The sequence below is a fragment of the Phalangium opilio genome, unplaced genomic scaffold (assembly GCF_054372755.1).
Source record: "Phalangium opilio isolate 3A_F unplaced genomic scaffold, DU_Popi_V2 ptg000070l_1, whole genome shotgun sequence".
Classification (NCBI taxonomy): domain Eukaryota; kingdom Metazoa; phylum Arthropoda; class Arachnida; order Opiliones; family Phalangiidae; genus Phalangium; species Phalangium opilio.
In genome coordinates, this window is record NW_028324182.1 from 2,394,427 (window position 1) to 2,414,591 (window position 20,165).

General features: G+C 35.5%; 1 protein-coding gene across 1 annotated transcript; it reads left to right on the forward strand.

Moving 5' to 3' along the window:
• Positions 1 to 15,932: 15,932 nt before the first annotated feature.
• Positions 15,933 to 17,577, forward strand: LOC149661047 (uncharacterized). The gene is made up of 6 exons (XM_089843666.1): positions 15,933 to 16,197; positions 16,257 to 16,496; positions 16,559 to 16,681; positions 16,757 to 16,856; positions 16,911 to 17,214; positions 17,287 to 17,577. Exons 1-6 carry the CDS (start codon positions 15,933 to 15,935, stop codon positions 17,575 to 17,577), a joined length of 1,323 nt encoding a protein of 440 aa, XP_089699792.1.
• The last annotated feature ends 2,588 nt before the right edge of the window (positions 17,578 to 20,165 follow it).

Sequence of the window (20,165 nt, forward strand, 5' to 3'; positions counted from 1 at the left end):
TTCACCTCAACGATTTTCTTAGTTTGTCAACATGACAGTAAGAGTTACATAACACTAAAGCTTATTTGTGGCTTCACGCACTGAAAATAAATGCGCACCATAAAAAGCATGAAAACACGAAGCTACAATCCGATTACGATCAGACCTTTCACTGATCTAAGCATGTGTTCAGAAGAGCTCACCAAAAAAGACAGCGGATTTTGGAAAACGTTTACCGGAAAACTCTGTCGTCATGGCTTTGCTGAACACCTTTCTCCGGTAATCGGTGCTTTAAAAATGACGCTAGCGCAATAAAGCGTGCAAGGTACCAAGGCTTAACAAAAATTGTATAATAACATATTTATAGAGATAGATAAGAACAACTTTTATAATTAAAATTATAAAGACTAACATGTTTCTTAAAATTCTCGCGCGATCAACTGGTTTCACGCCAATTAAAAAGGTATAGTCCCATCAGACTCAGCTAGAGCTATTTGTAATAATTCCTCCAGGTTCTTTTCGCCAACCTGAGAACTACGCGTTTTACGTCACGTTATCCAAAATCCCGACTATGTTCTTCGGTGACTGCGCTGGCTCAGCGCTGAGCAGTGTGACGTCAAAATTCTAAAACCAAATCTCATTCTGTAGGACACTGCTAACAGCGGCAAGCTCTGCTGAACGCGGCCCAGATATCCACCATGATGTTTTATTCAATTATAATTTCAAAGCCTGATTATTTAAAAGTGTATTTTACTTTCGGCTCACTCTGAACCGTTAATGTCTCTGCATTACAGAAACGAAAATCAAACCCAAGCGTTTACTTTATGGTTCACTAGGCCTATTGACAAATAAAAGTTAATTTTACCGACATAGCGTTTTTCTTGAAATAATTAAAGAAAGGATTATGCTAGAAACAGATGTAGTATAGCTAAAGTAATATATAAACATCCATTTCTAATAATAATATAAAAAATATTCTTGGGATATCAAAATGAAAAAGAGCTTTATAGCTACCAAACTACTAAGAGCATCGAAATTACGAAATATATTTCCATATATTAATTTTACATTATGAGAAAACCAAATATTAAGGTTTTGTAGGATTTCTTTACACATCAAAACAAGGCGAACTGCCAAAGCGGCGCAATAGCGTAACAACGGACGGACACACACAGATAATCTCTGCTTTTTAACCCTTTTCGTATTAACTTTGATTTGAGAAACAAGATTATCTTAAATACTAAAATAAATATTATTAAAATTTAACATTTTTTTCGTTAGTTATCCGCCTTATTGAGCGTTACCATGAATTCATTTACTAACATGAATGTCTTTCCGGCTTACCATATATCGCCTCTTACTCGGCAGTAGGAGCAGCCTATTTAAAAAAAACGGGAAGTAGCGATCAGCTGTTATATTTAAAGCAGACGACGCGGTTTAACAGTAGGCATAGGCTTAGCAACGAAACTCGCGTGTACGTTTATCGTGGTTTTAGGTGTTATGTTTTGGTATTTTTTTTAAATTTATTTTGATGTTATCAAAGATTTAGAGTATGGCAGGTAAAATCAACACCATTGTCACTAAAAAGACCAAAAATACATTGAAAAAACCTAAAGAAACAAGACATTTTGGAGACGTCCTAGCAAGTATAAGAAGCATTTCAGAAGAAGATTTAAGCACAAATGTGAAAGCCAAGTTGATGGTAGACATCCAGGGGTGTAAAACCTCTAAAATGGAACTTGTGCAGTTTGGACTTGGCCCTGATGATTCTGTTGCTTTCTCAACACTAGTCATAAAATTAAGGATGCTCTTCGAAAAACATTTTCAAGATGTTGGAGATGATATAATGGTTAATGACGATGATAAACATATGCAGATGGAAAACTATGGTTTACTTCTCTTGGATTAATCTGCAAATGTTTGGTGATTAATATTGACAAATCATTGTGCCAAAATGAAATCGAAGAGACCATTACTGAGATACTGAAAATGCATTGGTTAGAAGTATCTGGCACCTCAAAAAACGATATTATCTCTATTTTCCACTCTATCGCTTATGCTACTTTTGATACTTTGATGAGAAAAGTCATTGAAATAAAAACGATAGATATATCTTCAATATCCGTCACTTCCTATTCATATAGCACAAGCCCATCAGGTTTTACTGACGGAGAGCAAGAAGTAAGACTGATATCGCTAGCAGGTGGATTTCTGGGCCAAATTTTCAATAGTTTAAAAGAATTCTGGAATGGAAGAAATAAGCCAAACAATAAAATTATCAACTTCATTACATCCATCACCATGAATCAAGAGGAAAAGAAGGAACTGCAAGAGGCCCTTAGAGAAAGAGATCGTGGTGGAATGTTTTTCCCAAGAAACAATTTAAATCCTTTTCTTCTTAGGTTTGAAAATGAGCTCATGAAAATAACTCAGAAAGATACCATGAAAGCGTATGGATCAAATGCAGTTAAAGTTATTTGTTCTGACATGAAAAATACTGTTAATTTACAAGAATTATTTGAAAATTGCATTAAGAACATGGAAAATGAAGATTGCCGCTTATTCGAGATTGATGATAGGGAAGCATTTTACAAATTGTTAATTAGAAAAATGGTACATGCAAGAGTAGGGGCCTCTTTCACATCATATAACCAATTAAAGGTTGATGCAAGGAAAGGGCTTTAAAAAGGAGGAACAATGCTTCGAGATGATCTTTATAGTATTGCTCTCAGCCGGAAAAAGAAATCTGAAGACAAACGTAATTGTGATAACAAAGGCAAGACTAAACGTTCTTCAACAAAAAATAGCTCAAAAAATGAGCCTTGTGTCTCATCAAAAACGCTTAAAACTAATAAGAGCGGTCCAAAGCCTAAAAGTTCCTATCAAAACAAAAATTCCAAGAAGAAACTAGAAAACATGGAAGATTCTAAGTCAAAAACTGTGATCAAAAGTTCAAAAATAAAACGTTTAAATGCCAAACACAAACTTAACCAAAGTAAACCATGTGATACTATGGAATTTGCTCCCTCTAGTCCCATTCGTCCTAAACGGGTTATCAAACCAAGAAAGCTTTTAAGTTTATAAAAAGTTTAATTGTATTAAAAATTGTGATAGGTACATGACACAATAAAATCTCATTTTAAATTTTAATTCAATTATTTTTCTGTAAAACCATGTCTGCAACCGCTAATGGAGCTGTTCGGTAATCACCATGAGAAAAATGTCTACCATGAACGTCATTTTTTAACAAAAATGCCCGTCTTGCCGTTGCATAGTTAATTCCCGATAGCTTTCCGGCTGCACTAAACTTAAATTGGCTGAAAAGCGTCTCAATGGCACTGCCATTTATCCTACCAGGGCACAAGAAATAACCTGGATTATCTGTCAAATAATCTGTACAGAGGTTTCGGAAGCCAAAGTACATAATGCGCAACAAATCCCACGTCTAAAGGGTTAAATAATTACACGATTAATTAATTTATTCATAGACATGTTAAAAAAACATTTAAATATCAAATCCTCTACCTGCCACGATAAGAAATTCGACTGTTTGAAGTCAGGGTCATCTAAAATGCACATTTTAGAATTAATTTTGATTAAGATCGTGGTGAGAACTAGGCTTACCTTCAATCCCGTCAAGCCAAGACGAAAAGTAATTTAAGCCACGATCAATTCTTTCTAAAACAGGGTGGTCTAAACGCCATAAGCTAAACCTTTGAAGGATTCCTCTTTCGAATATTTCGTTGCAAGCTCTAAGATAATCGTGTACTGCTAAAACTTCCGGAGCATCAACAGGCGGCTTGATTAATATATTCTTGCCATCTGAATCTCTTTTGCTGCTAGTTGGTTTCGCATACAACGAAAGAGCCATTATCATTTCCTCTTGCTGGAACAATTTATATATTCCAAATTTAATTATCGATTGACCAATTTTGTTTAACGTTTGAATTTGCATACCTGCATTATCTGGGCAGGTTTAACGTTTAATTTCGTCCAGGAGTCCCTCTCAACATAACTCTTTTGTAGACCTTTGACTAGCTTTGGCAAATTCTTTTTCATCCGTTCAACCTCCCTCTCATAGTGCTTTTCAATGACATTCCAGCCAAAACACACCCCAGATGCAGTTTTAAAAGTTCGCGCTCCTTTAGGATGACGAGAAGCATGAAGCTGATTGATCAAACTTTTGAGCTACATGTACATGAATACACGTTAATTTATATTAGAAACATTTTAATAATTAACACGGGTGCTTTACTTCATGAGTAGGACATATAATCCAATGAATTCGGTGTCCTGGCCAAAAGGGATTATCAAACGATGGATCTATGACGTGAGAATTGTCAATTTTTCCAAACGCCTTTTTAGGATGGTTCATTGTGAACTTAATAACACTAAGGTTCGTGCTAGCACCATCACAGACGCACGCTCTCACGTGGAAATCATGAAATGCAAACAGTCTGATCGTGTTCATTAAACAACTGTATAAATTTCTGCGATTAACTGATCCACCAAAAGAAAAATACGGCCCGAGTACATCAAATTTGTGAGAAAGATCACGCCATGGAAACTGTAATATGTATCTCGTTTCATTTTCCTTCGCTCCACAGATATCTTGATAAACGTCTCCTAACATTGTAAAATCTTCTTCGCTTATGGCATAACCGGTGATTTCATGATTCTTTGAATTCCACATAACCTTTCCGATGACTCGTACCTCATCAAAAATTAAAACACCTTCTCCCAGTGGAATTTTTTTCCCCCAACTGTTCTTGTTCAGTTTTAAGCTTTTCATAAAGTTCACGTTGAGATTCAATGTAAGCGTTAGAAAGACCAGGCTTGTCTAAGCGATTTCTCGTGAAATGTTTTAACGACGCTTCACTTGGTAGATTCAATATATGGAAACTTTTGAGAGCAGCATAGGCAGCGGGACTTCTAATGAAAACCGCCAAAGCAAGCCTATAAGTGATGAGCGACCACCTGTTTCCTCTATGTCCTGTTACTATATTAAGGTATGTTAATTAAAATGATACTGTCAAACCCTTTAATTTGTATTACCATATTTCCCTTGGTCTTTAAAAAACGTTGCAGTGTCCTTTTTGTGACGGCTATTTCTATCTCTTTTCCAAATCATTCTCAATTCATTTTTTGCTTTGGGATTATCATGTAGGATTTCTTCAAGTTCACTGCTGAATTCCGTGTCTATTTTAGAAACTATCTGTTCTAATTCTTTAGATTGCTCTTCGCATACTTCCACTTCATATTTTGCTAACCGTTTCCAAAGACGAAGGATTTCTTTTGTTTGCGCTCGTCTTTTGTTTTTTAACTTTAAGAGACGTCTACTTCGGGTAGTGGGTGTTAAGTAGGGTATGGGAATTCCTGACCTGATACTACTGGGTGTTACTGCTGGTGGCCGGGCTTTTGGTGTAGAAAATGTGATGTTAACTAGTGGTGGCCTTTTTTTGGAGTAGAAACTTCCATGTTAACGAGTTGAGACTGAGCTTTTGGCGTACAAGCTTGGCTGTTATCTGGGGAATCCATAACTATAGTAGCTGTTGTTATATCTAAATTTATTGGTTTGTCAGTCATTAATGGTTGTTTATTTGGAACAGGTGTGATAAGATCTCCTTCGCTTTGTTTTGAACGCCGGTAAATCAAAGATTGACAGTTGGTACATCGTTGGAATGGATAATTAGGCAGTTTAAAAGACATTTATTTCAATTATTCTTGAACAATTAGGTCTTTCGTACACAAAGGCACCACCTGGACCTATCCTTTTATTTTCAAAACATGACCAAGATTCCAAACCTACCGTTATTTTCAGGGGACTCAATATCAAGTTCTCCTCTCTTATGTCAGAATATTTGTCACTGTATGCTACAGTCTCTACTTTGTTAAAGATCTTGTCTTGGAGGTTAATTCTGCCTCCAACAGCTGGGAAACATGTGCTTCATCCTTCTTTGCGATGACAAAAGTTGTCAAGGCTTGCTCCAAATTTCGGCCAAGGCTTACGTGTTCGGTTACAGTTCTTACATTCAAGTCGTCAAATACAAGCACTCAATATAATGCTTTTTACGAGTTCAAGTTCAGGATTACATTTTGTAGCCATTTTAAAATACCATCATGTTATGAGTTAAATGTTAACTAAATTACGTGAGTAAAGCGACAACCCGATACAGGTAGATTAACCAGTATCCCAAAGAACTATACTGTCTGCTTAATAATAAACGGTAAGACACGCCCGAAAGAACATGAATTTCCGGTATGGTTCCTATTGGATATAAAATTTACGTCACACGAGTGGCGCGAAAATTTGGCTCCTCCTATCGCTTTTTGAGAGTGGACTACAGGGGAATGCTTAACATGGACATTCATGGTAGTAAATGAATTCATGGCGTTACATCATTTAAAAAAAGAACAACTAATCATTCTTGAGAGACTTGACTAATTTTGACGTTTGAGATGAAGCATACGACTGCTGTTTCGCCTTACTCAAATAGGTAGTATATAAAGGTTTCAAATCGCAGCTATGGATAAGAACAGCGCATTTGCATGAACCTTTGGTGGAAGCCCCGCCATTGGAAGGACAGACGTTTCTCGTAACCCTGGCCGATCGCCGCGTATGTTTTAACCTTAAGGATGATGATGGGGTAGAAGCCAGGTGTACAGACTGGTGTCCATGTGGGACGGACAAAAACTAAGACCAGAATATGGTGGTGTTAGAAGCCAGTGTTTACAGACTGGTGTCCTGTGGAATGGACACAGACCAGAAGATGGTGGTGTTTGAAGCCAAAAAGTACAGATTGGTAATCATGTGGAATGGACAATTGACTAGTCAGATGAAGTAATAGTGGCCAGTTGAATTGTGGATAGCTTCAAGTTTTGAATTTTCCGGGAACTGTGAATGCGGTCCGGAAATAGCGAACACATTTGCTTCGATTCGGAAACTGCGAACGCGGTCCCCTGTGGTGTAAGTCAAAAACAACAGCCTGACAGACAGACACGTCGAAATTAGAGCCTCTCCGTGACATACGTCACTCGGAGAGGTAAAAACCCTGAATATATTCTGTATGAAGGAAATGTGTGGCAAATAAAAACTTTAAAAGCCCCAAGCTTTCTCAGTGTCATTGCTTTGGTTTCGTCTTTAGAGTGTAACTGAATTCTGTCTGCCAAGGCTTAAACACTTCAAACTTTTCTGTTGCCGTACCTTTTTAAAGGCGGCGAGGAATAGCGTCATTCTACAGGGCCGGTAGGCCCTTGTAGATATGACATGACACCCTTCCGTAATGTTAAAGAAAAAGTCACACCTTTTAGGGTTAGCGTCCATAGAAAAAGCATTAAAAAATTTTCGGTTTTTTAAGGCAATTGAGACAGGCCATACGGAAAAAGTATAGCGAAGTTAGTTTTCGGAATACTTCTAAATTAACAAGCATTTATTAAATGGGAAACTTACCTGTTTCGATTTTTAATTAATGAATTCTAATTTTTGTAATTTAACTAATTAAGATAGTACGTCAAAAAATTACTTTTGGGTCAGAGATCAGCATAACCTTATAGCGCGCTTAAACCTATTTTCTTCATTTCGTTCTCGTTGACAACTAGAAGGTCCTAAGTTTGTGGGTGCTAACAAGTTACGTTGACTAATTGTAAATGTTGGCTTTCTTGCTGATTTTCCTAATTTCTTAGCAGTAGACTCTAACAAATTACTTTGGTATTTCGTCCGAGCTTGAGCACCTTTATTTGTATTTTCTAATTAACTGTAGCACCCTTAATAAGAAATAGGTCATTATCAGGTCGAATTTTCGTCTAGAAAAGTAATTCAGATAAATTATTACAGTTAATAGAGGTTTTTACATCTTTTGAATTAAGTTTTTCGACGTTCTTTACGGCCAAGGCTTAAGTTGTATAGACTAAAAGCACCTCATGTTATTTCCCCATAGAGCTTAATACAGTCGAAGGCAGAGGGCTGCCATTACCCTATTTTAGTTACTCTTTAAAGATTATTAAAAAGGCTGATTTCCAGCTCTCATTTGTTTTGGAATCCTGTGTATAGTCTGCTCACTTTTATGCTAGAAACATAGCCTAACCGGGTTAACCCTCGGGTTTTTATGCTGTATTTACCGTGTGCGCTTAAAATTTGATGTAAAAAATGGCATACCTATTCAAATTATTAACGTGTTGAAAAAAGATAGTGCTTTTCACCCTGTGAAAAGATCGAAAAGTTCAAATTACTACTGGTAAGATGACAAAAAGTTTAATATGTTTTCCCTACGGCAGTTTAAAGAGTCGTGGTGTACGTTAGCGCAGTTTAACTATTTGTTACCAACAGTGGATTTTGTTAATTCATAAATATAAGTAACAGTGGTGCTGATTAATCCAGGAGGACAGTGTCGTTATGTAATTTAATTAGTTAAATAATTTCCATGTTTACATCAGCGCAGATTTTTACAACGTAACCACGTCAGCAACGGAGGGTTACGTTGTTCGCTATCTCCACAGTTCACAATGCCGTTTGTTTATTTGTCTAAATTGCTATGAATTGTTTAGGTATTTAATTTAATTACTGTTATTGAAGCCAAAGTTGCTAAACTATAGAATCACATCATTCATTAACATATGTTATAGATGATCTTTATGTTACCGCAAATTTAGCACGTGTTATGATAAAAATTTAACACATTGTGTTGGCAAGAATGAAAAACTCTTCTGAACTTTACTATAAAGGTAATTTGAAACTCATTTTATAAGCTAAATCAACACTGCCAAACCTCAATCCTTCATAAATTTCAACTTAATTAAGTATAATTAGCGTGAATTTAAAGATGAAATGTACATATTTTGGATAAGAACTCGAGTAACTTTTAAATAAATTACTTAATTAAGATTGAAACTGCGCAAGCTGTTGGTATAGCCCCAAGTTTTCTATTTCACACTTAAGTTAATTTAAATTATCTTCAAAGTACATTAATAGGCGCGAAATTCGAAAGTTTAGGGTAAAATAAGATTCAAAAACTCCACTAAAAATTGCAATTAACGTTAGGTTTATATTGAAAGTCATTTTATAACCTAAATGTGCACTGCGAAACACAATCCTACGTTAATTGTCACTCAATTAAGTATAATTAACGTGAATTTAAATCAAATATATTTATTTTTTGGATAAAAACTCAAATAACTTTTAATCTTATTTAAAACTACCCAAGCCATTGGTAAATCCCAATGTTTTCTATTTCACACTTAAGTTAATTTGAACTATCTTTAAAGTACATTAATTGGCGCGAAATTCAAAAGGTTTGGGTAAAATAATGACTGGCAAAAATGTTAAACTTCACTAAACGTTGCAATTAGGGTAAAAAATACCAATAAATTATACTTTTTACTTAATCGACTCTCCCGAACTGCGCTCAAACTAAGATTAAAACAACACAAGTTTTTCGCACAGCCACAGATGTTTCCTATTTCACTTTCGAATTAATTTAATTCATCATTAAAATACATCAAAAGCGCATACATATTTTAGAGTAATTGCAATTAAAGTTAATATTTCATTGAATTGTATTATAAACTAAATCCACACTAGATAAACCGTTAATGTGAAATTAACCCAAAACACGAATGTTTTTGGTAAATTCATGGATACCTTATAATTAAACTAACAAATTATAATTAAAACTACACTTATCTTTCACTCAGCCTCCATTTTCCTGTTTAATTCTTACACATTTAAAATCATTTTTCCCATATTGAAAAGAGAGCTATTGAAAGGCGCGAAATTTAAAAGTTTTTTGGGGGGAGGGGGGTACAGTATGTGTGCCTTTTTAACAGGAGTATTGTTACAATTGTAACACTACCAGGGTGACCACAACAAAGCTTTCAAAAAAATATAGGAAAATAGGGAATTTACAATTGATTTATAGGAAATTATAGGAGATTTTTCATTAAAATAACAGGAATATATCGGAGATGTTTCATTTAAAAAATAGAAAAATATAGGATATTTGCCATTGAAAAAATAGGAAAATATAGGTTTCAAATGATTTGGATTAAATAAGACATGATTTTCAACACAAACTAAAACAGTATTAATCAACTTAATTTAAAAATATTAAATACAATTCGTTAGCCAGATACCTCGTGGAAATGACAGAAGAGAATAGAGCGCCAGTATACCGTTCAAGATGGTGGCCACTGTTAAGGCGGGGAGTCGGGTTTTCCCGATCTCTCTCCTTTTCACCCTGTCAATATTTGATTGATTGATTGTGTAGGCTTGAAGTATTATAGGCTTGTAACAAAAGATGGTTTTGTAGGAATAAATTTATAAAGACCATAATATAAAGTAAAAAGTTATTTATTTTCTTTAAAAGTATAGGTTCTAATATTAAAGATATTTTTTAAATTTTCATTTTAAAATGTATTTGATTTATTCTAAAAATAATTCCTTCTATCTTCGTAAGGAAGAAGATAAATTTTAATCTTACGTAAGTCATTAAGTTTTTCTTTGATATACAAGGCGTTAAGTTGTTTTCTAACGTAGAGTTCCAAAACTTATCTTTCGAGATCTTTAGTTTTGACTTTAAAGGTATGATAAGTTTCTTCCGTGTTTTCTTGAGGTTTTTCAGGCGTTTTTTCTTCAGTCTTGATTTTTATATTTTTGGTGTACGTCTCTGTTTCATCAAAGCTAAACGTTATGTTTTTAGTGGGCCCACCTCTGATAAAGTTACATTTAGGGAAATGTTTTAAATGTTCTTCGTAAGGATTATTGGTCGGTTTCCAGGCTAGCAAAATCCCATTACATTCGAAACATTGTACTAGATCATCGGTATGTAATGAATAAAAACCCGCTCTGCTTAAAGCTTTTTTATAGTTTTCATCTTGCGGCCAGGAGTAGAAAGAATGATATCTTTGCAGCTCGGAGTTCATGATGCTGAATGAAAATTCTTATAGGAATATCTGAGTTATATCCCCCTAAATTTACTACCCCCCTTTTTTACCTTCCCCGTTCTTTAATATATGAAATAAAAGAAAACAGTATTAAAAAAAAGGTGACACATTTATTTTTTAAAAATACAAAAGAGATTACAAAGAGTTTTTTCTAACAAAATAATTAAGTTTATCTTTACGGGCGCGCTTCAACATGTTTGTAACAATGACGTCATTTTTCAAGCAATCTCGTCCAAACTGTCTCATGAATGATTTTTGGCTCTTTCTTTTTGTTCTTTGTATTATATACATAATACAATATAGTCCGCATGTCGAACTTGACAAGTTTTGAAGTCTTCTTTTGTTAAATGACCATTTTCTTGAATTTCTTTTAACAAATTCTTTAATCGAGGGGAGAAAGTTCCAGCTACTAATTTAAAACTGCAATTTGACCACATTTATAGACATGTTACAGGTCTGAAAAATTGATGGAAAAGTAGAAATCCAGCTGCTAATTTAAAACTGCAATTTGACCACATTTAGAGCCATACTGAAGGTATTCAAAAGTAGGACATTTTACTTGAATTGAATACCTGCAATATGTCTATAAATGTGGAATAGTTACAGTTTTAAATTTTAAGATAGATTTCAACTTTTCCATCCCTTTTGCAGTCCTGTAACATGTCTATAAAAATGGTCAAATTACAGTTTTAAATTGGCAGCTGGATTTCTACTTTTCCATGAATTTTTCAGACTTGTAACATGTCAATAAATATTGTCAAATTGCAGTTTTAAATTGGCAGCTCGATTTCTACCTTTCCATCACTTTTGCAGATGTAACATGTCTATAAGTGTGGTCAAATTAGAGTTTTAAACTAGCAGCTGTTATTTCTACTTTTGCATCGCGTTTGCAGAATCGCCTTGCATATTTCTGCCAGTACAGACAATTAACAGTTAATAAACAGAAAATGTAGAAACGGCAGACAATTTGCAGTTCTGGAATTGCTGTGAAATTTTCGCGTTTTTCGGGCTGCAGAAAATGTAGCCTTAATGTATGAATATTACAGCGTGGTAGCGATAAAAAAGCGCGTATGCAGATGAATTACATCTTAAAAGTTTTGTACGGGTAAAATATTATTTTTATTTTCTAACATGAGATCATCTAATACGATTAATGTTGTTTGAGAGCCGTCATATACCGTGACGTCGGGTAAACCTTGACGCATAATTACACCCATTTCTTTTAATTCATCGTAGCAAGGTTGATATATACTATAATGCCAAACAATTAAATCAACTTTAGGTTGAAACATTTTATCCTTATTTTCTATTATTCGTTTACATAAAACTGATTTACCAGATCCGGAAGGACCAAAAATAATCAAATTTCCAGGTGTAGTGAATGGTATCATGGCTAATTCTCGAATGAAACTAATTTGTAATTATCACTCATACTTAAACGTAGTTAATTAAAACGCGCGCGCGGTTCGCGAACCCTAAAAAAGCGTTGGGAGGCGCCCCCAAACGGCTCGCGGGGGGGAAGCGCGGTGGACGCGGTGTGGCTGGTCACCTCGAGCGCGTTGAAATAATTTTGAAAAACAATTTGTAAAAAAAATTTGTAAATATATTTTTTTTTAAAAAATAAATTTTGTTTTGGATTTATTTAAATTAGGCTTATATTTTTTTGTTTATCTAGTTTTATTTCATAGGCTTAAACGGTAGAAGAAAAGGGAAAAAAGATAACTTAAAAAAGTATGGTTGCGTAGTATCATATATATAGAAAATATAAGTTTTTTTCGGTTCAATTCAATTTATTTTAAATACAAAATTTATAAAAAATAGTAAATAGAAATAAAATTAAAAATGACTTAACATATGCATTCTGTTTTTCAAATAAGTTATTTGACCCGAAATTACCGAGAACAAATTATAATTGTAAAATGAACTTTCAGGATTTTCTTCTTGAAGCACGTTGTTAAATCTCGTTACAACCTGGTAGGATGTCACAAAGTTGGTGAAGTACCCCACCACGGCGTCGAATTTTTCGGGTTGTTCATCTAAGCAAGATATACGATCGGGGTCTATCATAAATTATAATAAATAATAAATTATCATAAATATCATTATAAAACTATAATGATATCGGCCATGTGTGTAAACACAATTTAATGGTTATTTATCTTGACGAGATGCTCCTTAACGGCACTGGAAACTCTATTCAAGAAACCCGTTTCCATACTGTTCAAAACAATTGAGTCCTCCTTTAACATGTCTTTAATGTGACATGTGTTATGGTAAGCCACAACCATTGTCTTTTCATTGGGGTTGTCGTTTAACACGATTTCAAAATTATTTGCTTCATGGGCGGACGTCCAGCCGGCTAATACGGATAAACGAGGAATCAGCTTTTCCCATGTACTAGTGGAAATGGCTAAGCTTTTTACAGATTGTTTCCTACATAGGCGAACCTCAGGATCCAGCGTACCGTTTACAAATCCAGTTGTTAAGAACAACTCTTTCGAGATGTGGAATCTCCCGTTAATTTTACGTTCGTTAGTTATATCTATCTTCCTTTTGCCAGCTGTTTGAATTTCCATCTTGCAGTTTAAGGTCTTCTCGAATAATGATACTCTACTGTATTAAGTTCGAGGGTTTTTATACTAAATTTCTTACGTGGCTATTGCGAAATATCTATTGTCCTTAACTGTTCCATTGTTAGACTGTAAGCGTATTTTTATGTCATAATTCTGAAACCAGAGATTAAGGAATTCCAGCACTCCCAAAATCAATAAAATAAATAATACAATAAGTAGTTTTTGAGGATTTATCTCCAAGATCTGACATATTCTCGACATCCTTTGTGTACTTGACTCCATAACAACTTACGAGTAAATAAGTTATACAATAGTAAACTTGACCTATTTATCTATTAATAGAGGCATCTCTAACCTGTCAATATTTGATTGATTGAAGAAATACTTTTCTTACATCTTCATGTAATGTCGTAAAAACATCCGCTAATGGAATGACACATCATCTCTTTTGTTACAATCCTTTTGTTGATATTAAAAAAATTATTGACGACTCATCCTTTTGTTACCATCTGCCACCTGGATGTCAATCTTATGTCACCTATTGTTGATTTACAAACAATATTAGACGTGTTTAAGCACGTCCGAAGATCCAACGTATTCTCGACATCCTTTGTGTACTTGACTCCATAAAAACTTAGAGTAAATAAATTATACAATAGTAAACTTGACCAATTTATCTATTAATAGAGACAACCCTAACCTGTCAATATTTGATTGATTGAAGAAATACTCTCATAACAATACGTCTTCGTGTAATGTCGTAAAAACCCCGCTAATGGAATGACGCATCATCTCTTTTGTTACAATCCTTTTGTTGAATTAAAAAATCTATTGATGAGTCATCCTTTTGTTACCATCTGCCACCTTTTAAAATCACTCGGATGTCAATCTTATGTCACCTATTGTTGATTGACAAATAATATTAGACGTGTTTAAACACGTCCGGAAGGTCAACGTACCATTGACCAATAGAAGCTTAGGTAACCATCCACCCCCTCTACCCCTACTAATAAGCCTAGAGAAATTTGGTATAAAATAACGAGAGAAAAAACGAAATATTGCATTCGAACTTTAGATCTCGTAACATCAAGATGGATCCTGAATCACTTCGCTGGAATTTGGATGATCTAGCTGTAGATAGGCCTTGGCCCCTAACTTCATTATACAAGTTTTATTTTTTCCTATGTTCCTATTTACACGTCAACCCTGCTAATGTACCCTCAAGTTTACCCACTTTTATAATGAAAGGAGGTTTAAATATATTTCAGACATTCCTTGATGTCATTGAATACATGAGAACCGTCCCTAGAACACCGGAAGACTGCCATACGATAGACGAATTGGACCACCTAAGTAACTTAATCCCTAGACCTCTAAATATTTCTTACGAGAAATCCATCGAAAGACGCCGGAATGAACTAATACCCACTAACCAGGAAGAAACCTTAATCGCCGAATTCAACAACCCTCAATACGATATAGAGATGGCGGCATTTTTGAATCAGGAATGTCAACAAAACTACCCTTTTGAGTACCTATCTCTGAACTTCTCCGACTACCTACCCAGTGAACAAAAATCTCTTGTGGACTCAGAGGAAGCCACGGCCGATGCGTACGATCAATGTGGTGGCGGGTACCCACCTTCACCTATTCAGGACGTCCCACATTGCGAAATCTTGGAACAGAGCGAAAAATTCTATGAACAATTTAATATGTACGGTAGAGAATTAGTTCTAAACATTACTGACGACCCCGTAGATAGTATAAGTACTATTACAGAGCACGTATTAAGCGAATATCGACCCACTGATTATGTCCAAATAACATAGAGAAGCTTAGGTATAAATTGCAGGTCTGAATTAGAATCATCCTTTAAAAGATTAGACCAAGTAGACCCCTCTATCCTCTTTGACCAACTAGCCGAACTACTTTATGACGATGAAATTGAACATTTTTTTCAAGGTTTATAATATTCCATATAGTGAGAATTCCTGAAGGATACGGTAGATCTAGTCGTCGTCAACTTTAGCCATTCGATATTTTCTCTAAAGACAGGCGAGGAATCCTTCGGATTACGAGTACCGATAATCTATGCTTGGCCCGAGCTCTCTGTGTATCTGTTTCTCATCATGACTACATGAACAACAAAGAGGCCAAAACCCATTACATGACCATATCCAAAAAACCACCTTAAACACGTTGCGAATTCAATTACACAAATGCAACGACTTTTGTTTCAAATGTATGCGTCCGACAGTTTGTCACGGTAGCGAAAAAACATGTGGGTCACGTTTGCGAAAATTCTGAGGTGACGATTGCTATAACAGTCACTTGGTTCCAACCGGTAGCAAAAAACCTCTTTGTGAGAGGCTCTACCTTTGTAAAAATTGTTTTAAAACAACTGATTTCGGAAACCGCAAGACTAAACATACTTGTGGAGAAATGTATTGTCAAGTATGTGGAAAACATCAACCCAACGATCATTTATGTTACATTCAAGTGATTAAGGATAAAAACCCCAACGTTATCCCCTCGAAAAAACCACGCCGTAATTTACCCGAACTAATGTACATTTTCTTTGATGTGGAATGCATCCAAACTAAAACATGTCAGGAAAAGTTGGGTGCTTACGAACATCAAGCTATCTTATGCGTCAGTATCTCAGTTTGCGAAGATTGTATAGACGAAAAATCCCTAGATTTTAGTTGTATTTAATGCAACCAATTTGGACCTCGAAAACAACGTTTCACTGGTGGAAACCCATAGCCTTATTCATGGACTATTTAGTCAGTTTATTTGACGTGAAGAAAGTTATCGTTCTATCCCATTTTGGTAGCAACAATCAATTATTAATTAGGGAAATTGTCAATCGTGACGAGAAATTTGTCCCCGAAACTCTTAAAATTAACGGAACTCGAATTTTAGAAATAAAACTTTCTAATCTATTATTCCTAGACTCCAACAATTTCATCCCCGTCACTTTATCTAAATTTCCCGCCACTTTTGGTCTCCCTAACGCCGCCAAAGGGTACTTTCCCCATTTTCTTTTCAACGTAGTCGAACACGAGGCAAGCAGGAAGAGACAAACTACGTCTTGGAGAACACTTTACCGCCTACAGAAGCCTATGGTTGCCAGTACTTTACCAGGAAAAACTTGGACACCTTCATGAAATGGCACACCTCAGAAGTCAGTAAGGGCAAAGGCTTTAATTTTTTAGAGGAGCTTTATTATTATTGCAATAACGACACTCTACTCCTATTTTTAGGTTGTTTAACCTTTCGGTCGCTCCTGCTTAAAGTTACGAGCGTAGATCCTTTTAATTGCGGCTCTGTTACTCTCCCTGGGGTTTGTTCTTACGTTTTCCGGTAAAATTATCTTAAATCGAACACAATTAGTATCATTCCCTCAAACTATCACAGACTTGGCGAGAACCAATCTTTAGGCGCCATTGAATGGCTTGAATGGACTTCACATGACAGAAATATACCTATTCAATCCTCTTTTAGGGGTAAGGAAATTAAAATCCAAGCCCTAAAGATAGATGGTTATTGCTTAATCAACAAAGAAGTGTTTGAATACATGGGATGCTATTATCATGGATGCAATATACACTTCCCCACCAATAGAAACAAGATGTTACATGGTGTCCCTACTGAAACGTTAAACACCAGGTACTCAAAAACAGAGAAGAAAATTAGCAGACTAGAAGCCCTGGGATATAAAGTAAACGTCAAATGAGAATGTGAATGGCAACAAGACAAATCAAATAACCCCGAAATTAATGACTTTTTAAAGAGTAACGACATTCGTGTTAAAACATCCAAAAGATTGAACCCTCGCGACGCTTTCTTAGGGGGACATTGCTGTGCTAACAAGCTATACCATAAAACAACGGGGACAGAGAAAATGCACTACGTGGATTTCACTAGCCTATACCCATTCGTCAACAAAACGGGAAAAATTCCTATCGGACACCCTAAAATTATTTTGGATAATTTTCCCGACATCTTCTCTTTTGATGGACTTCTCAAATGTGACGTACTTCCGGCCCAAAATCTGATACATCCGGTTTGCCACCTCGTATAAACGGTAAGTTCACCTTTCCTCTCTGTTACACCTGTTGTAAAACTCAATTTCAAGGTGACTGCACACACACACCTGATCAGAGAGAACTGCGGGGTACCTGGGTAACAGATGAGTTTAGGTACGCCGTAGAACGATGATACAAAATAACACACATGTATGAAGCCTGGGCATACAAAATAACCCAATACGATCCCGAGACCAAGCAAGGTGGTCTTTTTAAAAACTATGTAAACGCCTTCCTCGAGTATAAAACCCTTGCTAGCGGCTTCCCTGCTGAATGCGTCACTCAGGAAGACAAAGAAAACTATGTCAAAAATTACAAAGAAGTTGAAGGGATCGATTTAGACAGATAAAATAGAAAAGAATGAAGGGTTGAGATGCATGAGTAAACTCATGCTGAACTCTTTTTGGGGGAAGTTCGGACAAAACACCAGGCACGCCTCAACAGCTATAATAAAAGACGCTAAGACTCTATACGAGTTACTGCTTAACCCAGACAAAGAGGTCAAAACTCTATGGACTTTAAACGACAATACCATTTTAGTCAAATCAGAAGACATTGCAGTAAACGAGATCGCTCACAAGCATACAAACGTAGTTATAGCGTGCTATACTACAACTATGGCATGCCTTCACCTTTTAAAACATCTGGAAATGGTGGAAGACCTATGTTTTTATATGGATACCGATAGCCTTATATATATCTCTCTCCAGATGGAGTCCCTATACTCCCCACAGCTATGGCGAGCTAAAGAACGAGCTAGAACCATACGAGAAAGACGCTTACATTTGCGAGTTTGGAAGCGCAGGAGCAAAAAATTACTCCATGAACATTTATGATCCCTCAACAGAAAAAAATCACTAACATAATTAAAGTTAAAGGATTTTATTTAAATTCGTCTACTGAGAATCACGTCAATTTCGATATTATGAAAAAGTTGTTGGTGTAAACAACCAGGGGAAACCAGAAATGAACTCTGTACAAGTACCGATTGGCCCCCAAATCCGACGTTTACCTAATCACACACAAACTAAAACTTATCAGGTAGTCGTCGACAAAGTTAGAGTTTTCCCAGACTACACCACAATTCCTTATGGTTATCTTAAGTAAATTTGTAAAATTAATTTGTATATATAATTTTTGTATTTTAATTAATTGGGGTTTTTGTCTGCAGACTTTTTTTTCCAAATATATGTTTTTTGGTTTAATTTTTAATGCTTCTTTTATATGTTAATTGTGATTAGTTTTATTGCAATTAGAATAAAATTTGCCATTCTTGTGAAATAATTTCTTTTCTTAATTTACAAGCCTATACAATCAATCAAATATTGACAGGTAAAGAGAGGAGATCGGAAAAACCCAGCTCCTCCCCCTTGAGGGCCGCCATCTTGGATCGGTATACTGGCTGCATATTCTCTTAGCAAATAACGGAAACGGTATCATTTTTATTTAACTGAGATATAGAGCTGTCTGTAGTGGACATTATTCTCTCTAAAGATTGATGAATATAATTTTAGTTACCATATGGTCGGTATGTATACTATCTTAAATAAGGGGTGAGGGTCGCAATTCCTAGACTATTGACTGCTTATTCGAAAACACAAAGTTCATAAATAGATTCCAAAATATTCATCAATTCCCACGAAACTACTAAGCTAAAAAAATCAATATAGAATTTCACCCATTATCTTCGGTGTGAAAAATAATAATGTTATTAGAGCTCCTGGGAAAGGTATAGGGGTTAATATGTACTGGGTGCTGCACCCTATTGGGAAAGCATTTTATTTTTCTGAAGGCGGACATAAACCTTGAAACCTTGTAGTCATATTCCCTGAGGTGGGGTCGAATATTTTTTAAATTTGAGTCGAAACCAGATAAGCTTTTGATTTTTATTCATTTGCCAAAAAAGAATTTACATAATCTTGATTCTTATACACGTGGAGAATAGGAAAAATTTTGAAGAGCACAAAAACTTTTCTTAGTTATTAAACCGTTTCTGTGTTCGGCTAAACAAGAAATTAACGGTCCGTCCAAATCAATGTCCTCAGGTTTGGGACATCCCACTCCGTTCAAATCAGTTACTTCACGGTGAATTATGTTGGATAAAAAATAACATTGTTCTTCACCCTTGCAAAACACCCGTTCACACCCTCGAACGGCCATTGACACACACTCGTTGAGTTTATTGTAGGGAGTGAAACCATAGTCCCAATGTAGTCCATGTAGATTGTAAATAAGCCAATTGTTTTGTCGTTTGGCGCTTTCGGACAATTCACTTTCAGAGGAGAAAACGTCCACGAGGCGATTTTAGGTGGATTTTTTACAGTAATGGCTGCAAATTCTTTCGCTACGCGAGACTCCCTACCTTGGACAAAGTCAAAATCAAGAATTACAGACTTCTTATTCTAGGAGAGCGGTCGCTCTCTTAGATAAGACTTGATACTCCCTCTAATGCTAAAGGAGGGTTCTTTGATTGGCCGTAACTTTTTTCGTATTGTGTTTGCCGCTTTGAAATTTTGCCAGTGAACTAAAATTTGGGCCCTACTTTTGTGGCTAAAATTTCAAAGAGATCCAACTAATAGTTAAT

What these genes read in the sequence shown, in the direction of transcription:
- LOC149661047 (XM_089843666.1), top strand. Translation starts at nt 15,933, where the DNA reads ATGTATTGTCAAGTATGTGGAAAACATCAACCCAACGATCATTTATGT. An exon ending in ATGGCACACCTCAGAAGTCA is followed by an intron (nt 16,682 to 16,756) that starts GTAAGGGCAAAG and finishes TCCTATTTTTAG; the next exon opens with GTTGTTTAACCTTTCGGTCG. An exon ending in GTTTGTTCTTACGTTTTCCG is followed by an intron (nt 16,857 to 16,910) that starts GTAAAATTATCT and finishes AAACTATCACAG; the next exon opens with ACTTGGCGAGAACCAATCTT.